At 39.4% G+C, this 15517-nt stretch overlaps 1 protein-coding gene across 3 annotated transcripts in view; it reads left to right on the top strand.

The window, feature by feature from the left end:
* The window catches only part of KIFAP3 (kinesin associated protein 3), a 631738-nt gene that overhangs the window by 329145 nt on the left and 287076 nt on the right, over positions 1–15517 (top strand). For all 3 annotated transcript variants that reach the window (XM_063940294.1, XM_063940293.1, XM_063940295.1), the window contains exons 10-11: positions 1963–2125; positions 10974–11074. In XM_063940294.1, the coding sequence (XP_063796364.1) occupies positions 1963–2125; positions 10974–11074 (264 nt within the window). The remainder of the gene's footprint in view (positions 1–1962; positions 2126–10973; positions 11075–15517) is intronic.

Here is a 15517-nt window from a genome sequence, read left to right as displayed (position 1 = left end):
CTTGCTAACTAAACTGGCTGGCCAAACACAGTGGGAGTGGTATAGTGGAGAGAGAGTCGTGGGCTGCTTGGATAAAATTAGCAACTGTTGGTGCCCAGGCTCTCTCCTCTCTAGGCTGTACCCTGTGTTTCCCTGTGCCCGCTAGGGAATTGAAGAAAAGGATTTAACAAGGTAAGTTCATAAATCTCCTTTTCTTTTCTTGCTGTGTGAAATAATGTGCAACATCTGTTCACCATTGATTAATTTTGCGAAGATCTTTGCTATCTAAAAATGATGGTTTCTGCTATTTTAATAAATTAACATTTTCTGAAAAAGGAGGAGGGTTCATAATTAGGTGTTCCTTGCTGATTGTGTGCTAGGTGTCTAACTACACTGGTTGTTCACCCATAGGTAAACATGTTATTATTTAAATTACATTTTACAGATGCAAAAGTATTTGATTTTTCCCAAGGAGATGGTGGAGATTAGATGTTTTCCTATAATTTTAATTAAGGAGCTCTTTGCAATGAAATTAGACTGCTTTTTTGGGGGGGGGGCAATCCGCAAGTGTAATATATCTTGTAAGTCGTCATGCTTTTTTTCTGATTTTACTCTAAAGTACTGGCGCTTTTCATAGAAAAAAAATGCTGAAATGTTCTTTTACTCAAGATTGTGGCTAATCCATTGTAGTAAGTAGAAGAGGACTGTTTGCATTGTTGTGAATGTAAGGAGGTCAACACAAGTTTACTCTGGATTTACATTTGTGTGGCTGAAATCGGTGCTCCATCTGTGCCAAGAATAGATTTATTGCCTTTACTAAATGTTGCCTTTGGCGTGTGATCTAGAGTTCTCTATCATCAAACCTAAAGTTCTGTTCACTATAAACCTATTGTTTATGTAAAAAAAATACATATTTCGAGTTACATATGGACCATTTCATTACTTGGTGCTTATATAACTTGGCTAAAACATGACAACAATTTTAATAATTATTCTATAAAAGTATGGGGTAATGTATAGAATATTTTTCCTCTTAGCTGTCTGAAAGCTGTGAGCCATTAGCTTGTGAATGCATGATATGTAGTCAGTTTGTATTGCTGAGTACAATAAAAAAAGCATTGCCAGAGACATAGTCATGCTGATGGAATGTTGTAATTATTTTTCTGAAGCTTTAATTTAAGATGTATTTTAAGTTTATTGTATATTGTTGATATATTGTTTTGAAATGTATCCGGATGATAGGTCAAAAGTTAAAAGTTTCAAACTCAATAGGTTGACACCAAATGGTAGACATGCATATGGTTGACATGGTCAAAAGGTCCACATGGCAATGGTCAATGCAGTATATGGTCGAAATGAGTTTTAAAAAAAAAGTTTACATTTTCTCCTGCAGGGTCCACAGGATAACATTGGGATATGATGCAACAGCGGATTTGCACCAGTCGGTCAAAGCTTTCGGCCTCCCAGCACGCATCGGGCCCGTCCATATATTCCGCCTCCTGGATTAGGCAAATCAGTTTTTTGTTTGGTGCTGCAAGAGCCGGACCATGGTTAAAAGGGCTGCTGTTTTTTAGCAGCCATAAGCTTTTTTATTTTATTTTGCTAATCTTACTATTTTTCTGTGTGATCTTTCTAAAAAGCGCGTTATACGTACCTTAGAAATAGTCGCTCCAACAACTCCCTGCAGGGTCGTGACAACGCTTACCTACGAGTACAGTTTTAGCAGAGCGAGGCACCTTGCCCGAAGCATGGTGAATGAAGCGGTGCACTAATTAGGGTTTCACATACTGGAAGGAGAAATTTGACACCAAAAAACATGAAAAACTCATTGATCTTTTCATGTGTCGACTTTTTGACCATGTTGACCTTGTGCATGACGACCATTTGGTGCTGACCAAGACACTGTCAACCTTTTAACTGTCTACCTATTATACCATAACCTTTTTCAAAGATGATAATTTTTCCTTCTATTCTTTGCAAAAGGCTGAAATGGATATTATAGAAAAATTGTCTAAAATGGTGCCATGTGAGCATGAGGACCTGCTGAACATAACCTTGCGGCTTCTTCTGAACCTTTCCTTTGACACTGGCTTGAGAAACAAAATGGTACAAGTTGGACTTCTTCCCAAGCTCACAGTCCTTTTAGGTATACATTTTGCCCTGCTTTTTTGTATGTTTTTGTAGTTAATAATGTACAACATAACTGAATGTTATTTTTTCTTTTTCTGCTGGACTTTTTAAAAGTTGTGTCTTGTATTTCATGCAAAACCTTTTTTGCCTATTTAAACTATTGAAAGGTAGTATAGTTTATCTAGTTTTGTTTTGTTTGCTTTTTTATGTTAGTTTACGATTTGGTGTTTTTCTCAACTACATTCAACTCTTTTCATATCAGTATTAAACAGTTACACGTTAGTAGGGTGTACCTCTCAAGAACTTACTTGTTCTGAGGCATAAAGAGGGGGACCTGGACTGCACATCCTATTATAAAAATATCAAGAGGCGCTTTCATGCTGAGGCTTCTAATACTATGCTGGAGGAAGAGATGCAGATGCACACTCTTAGCACTAAGAACACTGATAGTAAACATTATTTAAATAAACCCTCACAATTAACATGGAGTATAATTGAAGTTCTTAGCACACATTTTCGCAAATATGCGGGCCCATGTACCGAGGCCAGGTGACTTCATCACATGGGTCCCTAACATTCCTAATACTATCACATTCTATAAATTTATTCAGGACTTAACTCTAAATAGGGAATTATCAATGTGTGATCTGAAATGCAGGAAACCAGCTAATTAAAACACCTGAGGGTGAATGGGAGGAGTGCCAATACCAGAGGAAGGAAGCATTGCCTTCCAGTGTACAATATATACACAAATATAGTGGAAAAAGGAGGGGACCCTAACATTCCTAATACTATCACATTCTATACATTTATTCAGTACTTACCTCTAAATAGGGCCTTATCAATGTGTAATCTGAAATGCAGGAACCCAGCTAATTAAAACACCTGAGGGTGAATGGGAGGAGTGCCAATACCAGAGGAAGGAAGCATTGCCTTCCAGTGTACAATATATACACAAATATAGTGGAAAAAGGAGGGGATCCTAACATTCCTAATACTATCACATTCTATACATTTATTCAGGATTTACCTCTAAATAGGGCCTTATCAATGTGTAATCTGAAATGCAGGAACCCAGCTAATTAAAACACCTGAGGGTGAATGGGAGGAGTGCCAATACCAGAGGAAGGAAGCATTGCCTTCTAGTGAACAATATATACACAAATATAGTGGAAAAAGGAGGGGACCCTAACATTCCTAATACTATCACATTCTCTACATTTATTCAGGATTTACCTCTAAATAGGGCCTTATCAATGTGTAATCTGAAATGCAGGAACCCATCTAATTAAAACACCTGAGGGTGAATTAGAGGATTGCCAATACCAGAGGAAGGAAGCCTTGCCTTCCAGTGTACAATATATACACAAATATAGTGGAAAAAGGAGGGGACCCTAACATTCCTAATACTATCACATTCTATACATTTATTCAGTACTTACCTCTAAATAGGGCTTTATCAATGTGTAATCTGAAATGCAGGAACCCAGCTAATTAAAACACCTGAGGGTGAATGGGAGGAGTGCCAATAACAGAGGAAGGAAGAATTGCCTTCCAGTGTACAATATATATATATATATATATATATATATATATATACAAATATAGTGGAAAAAGGAGGGGACCCTAACATTCCTAATACTATCACATTCTATACATTTATTCAGGATTTACCTCTAAATAGGGCCTTATCAATGTGTAATCTGAAATGCAGGAACCCAGCTAATTAAAACACCTGAGGGTGAATGGGAGGAGTGCCAATACCAGAGGAAGGAAGCATTGCCTTCCAGTGTACAATATATACACAAATATAGTGGAAAAAGGAGGGGACCCTAACATTCCTAATACTATCACATTCTATACATTTATTCAGGATTTACCTCTAAATAGGGCCTTATCAATGTGTAATCTGAAATGCAGTAACCCATCTAATTAAAACACCTGAGGGTGAATGGGAGGAGTGCCAATACCAGAGGAAGGAAGCCTTGCCTTCCAGTGTACAATATATACACAAATATAGTGGAAAAAGGAGGGGACCCTAACATTCCTAATACTATCACATTCTATACATTTATTCAGTACTTACCTCTAAATAGGGCCTTATCAATATGTAATCTGAAATGCAGGAACCCAGCTAATTAAAACACCTGAGGGTGAATGGGAGGAGTGCCAATACCAGAGGAAGGAAGAATTGCCTTCCAGTGTACAATATATATATATATATATATATATATATATACAAATATAGTGGAAAAAGGAGGGGACCCTAACATTCCTAATACTATCACATTCTATACATTTATTCAGGATTTACCTCTAAATAGGGCCTTATCAATGTGTAATCTGAAATGCAGGAACCCAGCTAATTAAAACACCTGAGGGTGAATGGGAGGAGTGCCAATACCAGAGGAAGGAAGCATTGCCTTCCAGTGTACAATATATATATATATATATATATATATATATATATACAAATATAGTGGAAAAAGGAGGGGACCCTAACATTCCTAATACTATCACATTCTATACATTTATTCAGTACTTACCTCTAAATAGGGCCTTATCAATGTGTAATCTGAAATGCAGGAACCCAGCTAATTAAAACACCTGAGGGTGAATGGGAGGAGTGCCAATACCAGAGGAAGGAAGCATTGCCTTCCAGTGTACAATATATACACAAATATAGTGGAAAAAGGAGGGGACCCTAACATTCCTAATACTATCACATTCTATACATTTATTCAGGATTTACCTCTAAATAGGGCCTTATCAATGTGTAATCTGAAATGCAGTAACCCATCTAATTAAAACACCTGAGGGTGAATGGGAGGAGTGCCAATACCAGAGGAAGGAAGCCTTGCCTTCCAGTGTACAATATATACACAAATATAATGGAAAAAGGAGGGGACCTTTACATTCCTAATACTATCACATTCTATACATTTATTCAGGACTTACCTCTAAATAGGGCCTTATCAATGTGTAATCTGAAATGCAGGAACCCAGCTAATTAAAACACCTGAGGGTGAATGGGAGGAGTGCCAATACCAGAGGAAGGAAGCCTTTCCTTCCAGTGTACAATATATACACAAATATAGTGGAAAAAGGGGAGGACGTTCTGAGGCATCACTGGAGTTACTAACAGGATTTGATTAATAATTAAACCAACAGCAATATGAAGTGGGATATTCCCTGATGATGGCCACATTCTGTGATAACACCTGACATTTCAAATAATACCACTGCATGTAACCTGAAAACTGTTGCCCGGCCACTGCAATCGTTATGGGTCATGCTGGTAAATACAGTACAGTCTGTGACCACTATTGGCTTGTGTCTTTGGTCACCTTCTAACTTTGTGGTCAACTTAGAGATTGTCCCTTTTAACCTGCTACTCAAGCCATGCGGCATTATCGCCATTGTTTGGCTAATGTAGGCTTCTGGGAACAGATAGACACCGAAATGAATGTACTCACAACTGGGATTGCTATAGCTTACCTCTCTTGATATGCCTCCACTAGTTCAGCAGTGCCCATAATGAGGGGCCCTTTATTGTATTTACTTATATTACATGCCTTTATCCTCTGTCATGAACAAATGTCCCAACCTGCAATAATTAAATGTGGAAGCTGAAATTTTATTTAAAAAAAATCTGTATACATCTTGCCTTAATACTGACAAGTCCCATGCAACTTCATTTAATGTTTGTTTTTTTGTTGTTTGTTTTTTGCCCGAAGAGGAAATTTACTCCCATCACTATGTAAATAAGAACACTAGCAGACCCTGCTGATTAAAATTATATGCTTCATGCCTATATTCTGTGTGTGACCGCAGCTTTATCTGCATACAAAATGCTATGTGACAGTGCTTTATAGGAAAACCGTGTAGTGTAGCATTTCGGATGCAGATACAGCCACTGTTGCACACAGAATATAGGCATGCCACAAATCATTTAAATCTGCAAAAGCTGATTATGCATCCTATTTGCATCATTTTGCGAATAAGGCACAATTTAATTGAAAAAGTCACACGAAAAACGCTCTGCATGGCGTGACTAGAGGGGCCGTTTAACATGCAAGGAGGCTAGATGTAAGTGGACACATCTCTGTGTAGTGTTTCTCCTTCTTAGATCTTATTATGGGCTTGTCAGACTCCATGAATCCAATATATGCTTCCTTATATATGTAAGTTATGGTACACACAAAACAGTGACTCTCTCTATACGTTATGGAGGTACTTTGAGTTAGTTAATGACTGAGGGAAAACCAGTAAAGCACACAGGTTAAATAATCCTGCTTCCAGAAGTATGTCTCCTAGACTAAATAGTATTGCAGTGGTAACATATACAAATACTGTCACCTCAGAATTGCATTTTTCACTAGTTTAAAAATATTTGTCTAAATGTTTGCTTTTCCTTCATTCTCTATTCACTGTCTCTTAATGGTGCACATCTGGCAAAGCAATTATTCCTTTATAATGCTTCATCTAAATCCATAGGGCTGCCCACAAACATTTTCATGGCAGGAGAAATCTTATGCATCTTTTACGATAAATGCAGATGACATATATACAACTAAAGTAGTCTGTGTTCTTTATTATAGTCTTTTTGCAATGTCCTCATTTTAATCTTCTTATTCTTTACATGCATAATGCGTGGAAAAAATATCTTAACTCACATCTGATGTTTAGATGTAAATGGCAGAATAAATTTCTAAAGGTGCATACACACTGAGCGCTTTTTTCCCCCTGCCCAGCGATGTCAGCAGGGGTGAGCGGCTTTCCATAGCAGAACGCTATGGAAAGCCACTCACCCCGCCGTTCATCTACTGGTAATACCAGTAGATGGACAGCGGCCGCCAGCGATGAAGCAAGAGCGTGCATCAGCGCTCATCGCTTGTGCATACACACTGGGCGACTTTGAGCTGAAAGCAGCTCAACACACCAAAAGTAACCTGCTTTCAGCTCAAAATCGCCCAGTATGTATGGGCCTTAATTTAGTACTCTTTTTGTAAGGGCAAAATTGTACAGTTGTGTAGTAAATAAACAAATGTTAAGAAAAAATTATCCTATACAGTATGTCACATTCATCAGAGGAACTTTACTACTAATTTCATGTTGCAGAATAACAACTGGTCCCTCATTATTGTTTCATGCTTTTTGTGGGGACTTATTTTTAATTAACAGAAATCTACATTAACTGTAAGTTTCCATATTCTTTACCTTTACCATTCTGTCCCATCCAGGTCATGTACTTAGGTGAAATATACTGACAAATTCAACCTGAGTGAATAAATGGTCTTCATCTATCTGAAAATGTGCACAATATGTATTTAGTAATTATGCACAGTTATAATTGTATTTATTACTCTTTCTGTTGGCAATAGGATTCATCTTTTACTTTTGTGTAATGTTTCATTTTCTGTGAAAGTGCTCTGTGGAGAACACACTACACTAAAGAGGAACAGCATCACAACTAAGCACAACATAAACTATCATTAGTTTTAGTTCGATTTAATAGCACTCCAGTGTTATATAATATTAAATTTACATATTTAACAATACATGGTTTGAAGTTTCTTTAAAAAATTAATGAATGCGTGCAGGAAGAAATGATATAAAGTGACATGGTTGTGCATTTAAAAAAAAAAGAAAAAAAAAAAGCAGTGAGCAAAATGGACATTTAGATAATACTTTGAATTTCTTCTTGGTTGATAGTGACATCTGCTGCCTAAAATGAATATGTGTGACTGCTAAAAATCCATCAGTTACAGGTTACAATTTGTTGCAGGATGAGACAAATCATTTCATTGCAAATCCATATGATAATATTTAATGGCTGAGTTACATTATCTAAATTGTCTTAGTTACCATCATCTTCTGACTGTTTTTCTGGTTTCTATCTGAGTTAGTTCTGTCCACATTTTTTCATAAGACTATCCTCATATGTGTTATCGATATTTAAGTTCGTACAGTAAATATATTTAAGAATGCTGTACATAATAAAGACATAAACAGAAGTTCCTTTTACTGTAGGTCCTTGTTGGGTTTTGCAGCTTTGGTTTAAATAATATAGGATTTTCAAACTTGCTTGGAATTATTCCTAAGTATTACAACTGCAATTATGCTTCCCAGCAAGGGTGGCCAATCCTAGGCCATTTTTTCAATTCCGGGTATCTGGACTGAAAAATGGACAATCCCGGGATACCCGGGATTGGATTTTTCCTATGTGTCCGCCCCTCTCGCCCCGCACACACAACTCACCATACAGCAGGGGGGGGTAGAGGGTTGTCTCGGTGACGGCGGACGGCTGACTGCGCAGCGTGACCTGTGACTGCACGTCACGCTGCACAGGAGGAGCCGGGCAGCGTCTGAGCATCCTGAGGACGCTCAACACTGCCCGGCTTTAATATAAACAAAGGGCCGCATGATCCCTCAATCCCCGGGATGAGAGCTTCCAATCCCGGGATTAAATCCTGGCCGAATTTTGGCCTAAATCCCGGGATCCCGCAAATCCCGGGATTGGCCATCCTGTTCCCAGCAATACCATAGGATTTCAGTGTGTTGTAAAAAATATAATTGCTAAATTTCCACCTTTACACTCAACAGATACAGTAGCAAACCTTATTTGAAAATGTAAAGCATATAGAATATAACAATGATTGCCTAGAAAGAAAGCATCTCAATGCACTAAGTATTACCCAGCGCCATTTTTTGGGTGGATACATTTTTATTCCTGTCTTCTTTATGTGTCCGGCATAACCATACAGTATGACAGCCCCACTCCACTGCATCATACTCTGATCACTTGTCCCACTCTAATTCCCTTAAATAGCATTTTTTTTTACATATGATACTGCAGAGGGGCCCACACTGCGCTTACATTGTCAATATTTATATAGTGTTAAAATATTAGTCAGTGCTGTACATTGAGGGGAATATGACAAAATTAAATGCAAAGAACTGAAACAGAAATTAAAGATTGCCATTCTCAAATATGCTTACAATCTAAGTGGTGTGGTGAACACTTGATTCATAAGCTTCTGGAGCTGTTGGTGGAAAAAACTTTGTGTGACCATTGTATGGCAGCAGCATTGTCAGCCAACAATAATTTAAGTTCCTTTTATTGTAGGTCTTTGTAGGGGTATTTCTGTGGAGCTACCAGTGATGCATCACTGTTGGAAGATGGGAGACGTCAGTAAAATGAAAATGTCAGCTGATGTCAACTATGGCTATCCTTCACTATTTCTCCTAACTTAACCTCCTTACTCTTCTCGTACTAGAAAAGGCTTTTGCTTTTATGCGGTGTAGAACGAATTGTGTGCCCGGTGTTTCTCTCTACTATTATTCTTACTGCTGGGAGTAGCCAAAATAGGATGTTGTCCATGATGATTTGCATCCGTAAAGATCATCAAATGACCAGATATTGCAACAGCAATGATAGTTGAACTTATGCTTCTATGCTGAGATGGAATTACAATAATTCTTCTAAATTATCTTTTCCTTTAGTGTGTTAATGTCACCTCGGCACTGCCAAGTATTGTACAACTGCCCTTCATAAATTTTTAGTGGTTTTAAATAAGTGAGAATGTGATTGTGGTAGGGTGTAGAGAGGCATCTACAACAGGCAGCCAGGAATAAATGTACTGATTTCTATGGAAATTAGTACTGTTGTGTACAGACGTGTCCGCATACATCATTGCTGCAGTTCTGCTAGCATTGTACATCGATGTCCGCTAATTCTCAGATCACCATTGGCAGAAAGGTGAATCTGCCCGTAGATGTATGGCTTGCATAACTTAAAAGGAAAATATTTTGATTGCAATCACTTAACTATTTTGTGTAAATAAGACCTGCAATTTTATGAAACACTAATATTGAATCTTGACGTTCTTTTTAATTGCAGCCCATATTTATTCTGCTGATTGTTTAATTCTAAAGAAAATGTTAATCATCCAACAAGTAAAAAAATAACCTTTTCATAAATGATACAATTTTTTAAATATAATGTGCCCACAGCACATTTTTTACCCTTGTTTTTATAAAAAATAAATTGAGTAAAAGAAATTTTACTATAATGCAAGCTCATTTCACACATACCTTCCTAAATTATACCTGTATTATGTCCAAGTAGAAAAAATTACCATCTAATTACATTCCATTTCTATTTTAAAATGACAAACTGAGTTATTTTGTGTATTAAATTTTGAACTGATGGTTTCTAACAAGTGTACAGGAGAGTCTATTGTACCGTAGAAGCTGCAAAATTTTGTACGGGATATTTTACCCTGATTTATCAGAAGAGTATCCACTGTTGATCTTTAATACCTGATCAGTTGAGCAAAGCATTAAGGTCAAACAGGGCAGAAGATTAAATGAAAAGCACATGTTCTGCCGGCATACTCAACTAAAAGCTTTAGCGGCATTGCTTGCAATTATTACAGACAGTAAAATTTATGCTTCCTTGTGCTTACTCAATTAAATTGAGGAGTTCCGTACTGGAGCCCTATATGACCATATGCTTCCAATAAGTATTTGTGAATACCCGGTTTGTCTCTGACTTGCAGTTTTGTAATATAATTTAATTTTATACAACTTTGTTGTGATAAATACAGTTCTTTTAACCCATATCAAGGCCTAATTTTTTTTTCTATCATGTCCTATAATATTTTATAGTACAAATGAAACACAGCAATAAAAACATGTTCTTTGAGATATCTAACTTTACTCTAGTACACTTTCAAATTTATTGGGTCAATAAATATCTTAGATCACTTTTTTGGATTAATGATATTAAAAAATACACACAGGAAGTCTGGTCGACTTGTTTTTAAGCCAATGTGTAATAGTGTATTTTATGTTGCTAGAAAATGAAAACTACAAGCAAGTTGTTATGTGTATTCTTTATCATATAAGTATGGAGGATCGCTGTAAATCTATGTTTGCTTATACAGACTGCATACCTCAGGTAAGTTTTATTAATCTCAGTACATTTGCTCCCTTTGATTGCCTGTTGTGTATTTTTGCAGCGAACAGTTGTGTATATTTGCAGTGTATCATTGTTGGCTGAGCTGTTCTCATAAATAGTTTTCAATCAAAATTTACAAATCCACCCTTAAATTTAGAAACTAAAATAGTATGGATTGCAACCACTTTTTATGTTAATGATAGTTTAATTTGGCCATTTTGGTTTGCATCTTTGCCTGACTATCTGAAGACCAGCACACAAAGCCAGTGCCATTAGGGTCTACTGTTCAGTTGATACAGTGTTTATTTATGTTGGTTAATAAGTCCTAGCCCTAAAGACGTTTTCCTGCAAAGTAGATGAACCTGCAATATACCTTAGCTTGCGGTGGGTCACTGTACACATGTATAGGAATATGCAATATCTTCATAGTGAGCAACACCTCAAAAAGTGCAGCTATACTGTAGATAGCCTGTGGTTGTTAATTACAGATATATAAACAGTATTTACTCATTATGACGTCATTTTGGTAAAACACTAGTTTTTTTTCTTTCCAGAATTATGGTAAAGAGCCTACATCATCACTTATTCATATTTAGGGTATTTCCCAAAAATATAATGGTAAATCATGAATAATAAAATACTGAAATATAATACACATCTGTATGTAGTTAAAATACCTGTAGCATCTGTTCCAGCAATTTAAAAGTCTTATCACACATTTTGATGGGATTGAGGTCAAGACTGGTGTGGTCACTCCATGTGAAGTGATCGGATGCAAATTACATTTTCTATTGCTTTTGCACACATTTATTATTGTAATGTAGTGTATGAAATCTATTTAATTTTTTTAATTTTACTTAGTTTCTGATTTTTGTAAAGATTTAAACGTGCTAATTTTGCAATTCACGAGTATAAAAATAAACCTTATTTTCTCAGGCTAAGATTGAAAAATATTTTAATTTAAAAAGAAAAACTCCACTGTTTTCAGATTTAACTGACTAAAGGATATACCACCTAACTAGGTTTGTGGAAGTTATCTTTTCAAGGTAACAGACTCAAAAACTTTGAAAACTGATTTCCGGGGCTTCACTATGAGAGTATCCAGCAGCTCACCAGCGCCATTTTCCCTATGCAGTGGACACAGATGCTGACTGACAGGGACGCGAAGCTCCTCCGGTGTGACTCCAAATTACCTTAGCGGTACCAGGGGGTCATAGCAGGGGGGAGCAATTATTAGTGTACTAAGTCCCCTACCAGGGTACTTAGTCTGCGACCCAGCTAAGCTTGGCATTAGCGGTAAGGGCGCGGTGGAGGCTAGCTCCAAACATCTCTGTGTCTCCCTGAAGGGCTCTTTGTGGGTTACTTGTGCTTAACCAGTTCGTGTGTGTGTGTGTGTGTGTGTGTGCTGTCACATTTACATTATGTCAGCTAAAGAGTGTTTCTTGTACAGCAGAGTGTTCCTCTTCACCGGGGGGCTCACTACTGGTTACTCAGGGTTCACAGAATAGCGGGGCTGAACCGCAGTGGGTTAATTCTCTTAAGGGAATGATCTCCACTGTTTCTACAAAATTGTCCCGCAATGAGATAGAGACGCAATACTTAAAACAGTCTGTGGATGAGTTTATGAACAGAGACTCAATCCCCAAAACAGCGTCTCAATCCCCTCCCATTTGTCCGCAAAACCAATCTCTGGCCCATATCCTGCAGTCTGAGTCTGACAGGTCAGACATGGAGGAGGGGGAGGTGGACTCAGAGGGGGGGGAGGGATGCAGCTCTGTCACTGGGAATAGAGGCTCTTATAGAGGCTTTCATAGATGTTCTGCATATTCCTGATAAGGTGTCAGAGGAGTGTGAGGAATCTTATTTTAATGTAAAAAAAAGTCCTCCGTTACTTTTCCTGTGTCAAAGGAATTGAATACCCTGTTTGAAGAACCATGGGTTAATCCTGATAAGAAGTTTCAGATCCATAAAAGGTTGCTCTCATCTTTTCCTTTTCTTCTGGAGGATAGGAAAAAATGGGAAAATCCACCGATAGTGGACGCATCAGTCTTTAGGCTGTCACTTAAAATTGTATTGCCTGTTCCTGGTGCAGCCTCCCTGAAAGATACGGCTGTTCGTAAAATTGAGACTACACTCGAATCATTGTACACAGCTGCTGGGGTGGCCCAAAGACCCACTATTGCATGTGCGTGGATCAGTAAAGCCATTGCTAAATGGTCAGGTAACCTAATTGAGGGGTTAGATTAATTATCTAAGGGGGATCATATCTTACTCCTGCAGCATAAAGCCATAAAGGAAATAAGCGTGCTTAACGCATGCACCACCGCTATGGCAGTGTCAGCACGCAGGGGCTTGTGGCTACGCCAGTGGACTGCTGACGCGGACTCTGCGAAAGGCTTGGAAGGCCTACCATTCACAGGAGAGGCCTTGTTTGCAGATGAATTAGACAAATGGATCTCCACAGCTGCTGTAGCTAAGTCTACGTATCTTCCCTCCGCAGCGCTCCCCCCCACCGACCAGCTTCTAAGTTACAGTCCTTTCGGACAGCCAAGTTTAAGGGCAAGTCCAGAGGTGCTTCTACGTCCTCCAGTGGCGCAAGAGGTAAACCACGCAAACCAGCAACAGCAGGTGCTCAGGAACAGTGCTCAGGCTCTGCTTCCTCAAAGACTTCAGCATGATGGTGGACCGCAATGCCTGGAAGGCTGTCAGGTGCGAGCCCGACTACAATTCTTCAGTCAGATCTGGTCAAATTCGTGCCAGGATCCCTGGGTCATAGATCTTATTTCCCAGGGCTACAGACTGGAGTTCCAAAAGCTCCCACCTCACAAATTCTTCAAATCAGGCTTGCCAGTTTCACAAGAGGCAAATATAACTTTACAGCATGCCATCCAAAAACTGTTACAGACTCAGGTCATTGTTCCAGCTCCACCTCATCTACACAACAAGGGGTACTACTCCAACTTGTTTGTAGTACCGAAGCCAGATAGTTCGGTAAGACCAATTCTGAACCTAAAGTCTTTGAACCCGTACATACGAGTGTTTAAATTCAAGATGGAGTCTCTAAAAAGCGGTGAGCTCAGGTCTGGAGGAGGAGGAATTCCTAGTGTCTCTGGATATCAAGGATGTGTACCTTAATATTCCGATCTTGCCGCTTCATCAGGCTTATCTCCGGTTTGCACTGCAAAACTGTCACTACCAGTTCCAGGCCCTTCCATTTGGTCTCTCCACGGTACCGAGGGTGTTCACCAAGGTGATGGCAGAAATGATGTTTCTACTCCGCAATCTGGAAGTGGACATAATTCCGTACCTGGATGATCTCCTGATAAAAGCGCCGTCCAGGGATAGGTTGCTGGACAGCACTGCTCTCTCAACCAAACTCCTCCAGGATCACGGGTGGATTCTGAACCTTCCGAAATCTCACCTAGAGCCAACACGGAGGCTCCCATTCCTGGGAATGATACTGGACACAGAGTCACAAAAGGTGTCCCTTCGTTGGAAAAGGCATTGGTAATCCAGACGATGGTTCGGGATGTCCTGAAGCCAACCCGGGTGTCGGTGCATCTGTGCATTCGCCTTCTGGGGAAAATAGTGACCTCTTACGAGGCACTTCAATACGGAAGGTTTCACGCAAGACCCTTCCAGCTCGATCTGTTGGACAAATGGTCCGGATCGCATCTTCACATGCCGTCTGTCGCCAAAGGCCAGAATCTCCCTTCTGTGGTGGCTACAGTCTTCTCACCTCATCGCAGGACGGAGCTTCGGAATTCAGATCTGGATTCTGTTAACCACAGACGCAAGCCTCAGAGGTTGGGGAGCAGTCACTCAGGGGTGCAGTTTCAGGGAAGATGGTCTAGTCTGGAAGTCATCCTTCCAATCAACATTCTGGAACTCAGGGCCATATACAATGCCGATCTGCAGCCCTCACATCTTCTTCAAGATCGGGCAATTCAGGTCCAGTCGGACAATGTGACGGCAATAACGTCCATAAACTGACAGGGCGTAACGAAAATCAGAGCAGCAATGTCAGAGGTGTCAAGAATTCTCTGGGCAGAAGGAAACGCTGTCGCGTTGTCAGCGTTCTTCATTCCGGGAGTAGACAACTGGGAAGCAGACTTCCTCAGCAGACATGGCCTGCACCTGGGGGAGTGGGGATTTCACCCAGCAGTGTTCAGGTGCTTGACAAGTCTATGGTGACATCCACAGATTGACATGATGGCCTCTCATCTCAACAAGAAGCTCAGGCGGTATTGTTCCAGGTCGAGAGACCCACAGGCGGTGGCGATAGATGCCCTGACAACTCCATGGTTCTATCAGGTGGTATACGTGTTTCCTCCACTTCCTCTGATCCCAAGAATTCTAAAACGAATAAAAAGGGAAAAGGTTCAAGTAATACTCATTGCTCCGGACTAGCCAAGAAGGGCCTGGTAGGCGGACCTTCTGGAG

The sequence above is a fragment of the Pseudophryne corroboree genome, chromosome 9 (assembly GCF_028390025.1).
Source record: "Pseudophryne corroboree isolate aPseCor3 chromosome 9, aPseCor3.hap2, whole genome shotgun sequence".
In the NCBI taxonomy this organism is placed as follows: domain Eukaryota; kingdom Metazoa; phylum Chordata; class Amphibia; order Anura; family Myobatrachidae; genus Pseudophryne; species Pseudophryne corroboree.
This window is presented reverse-complemented; position numbering and strand designations above follow the sequence as displayed.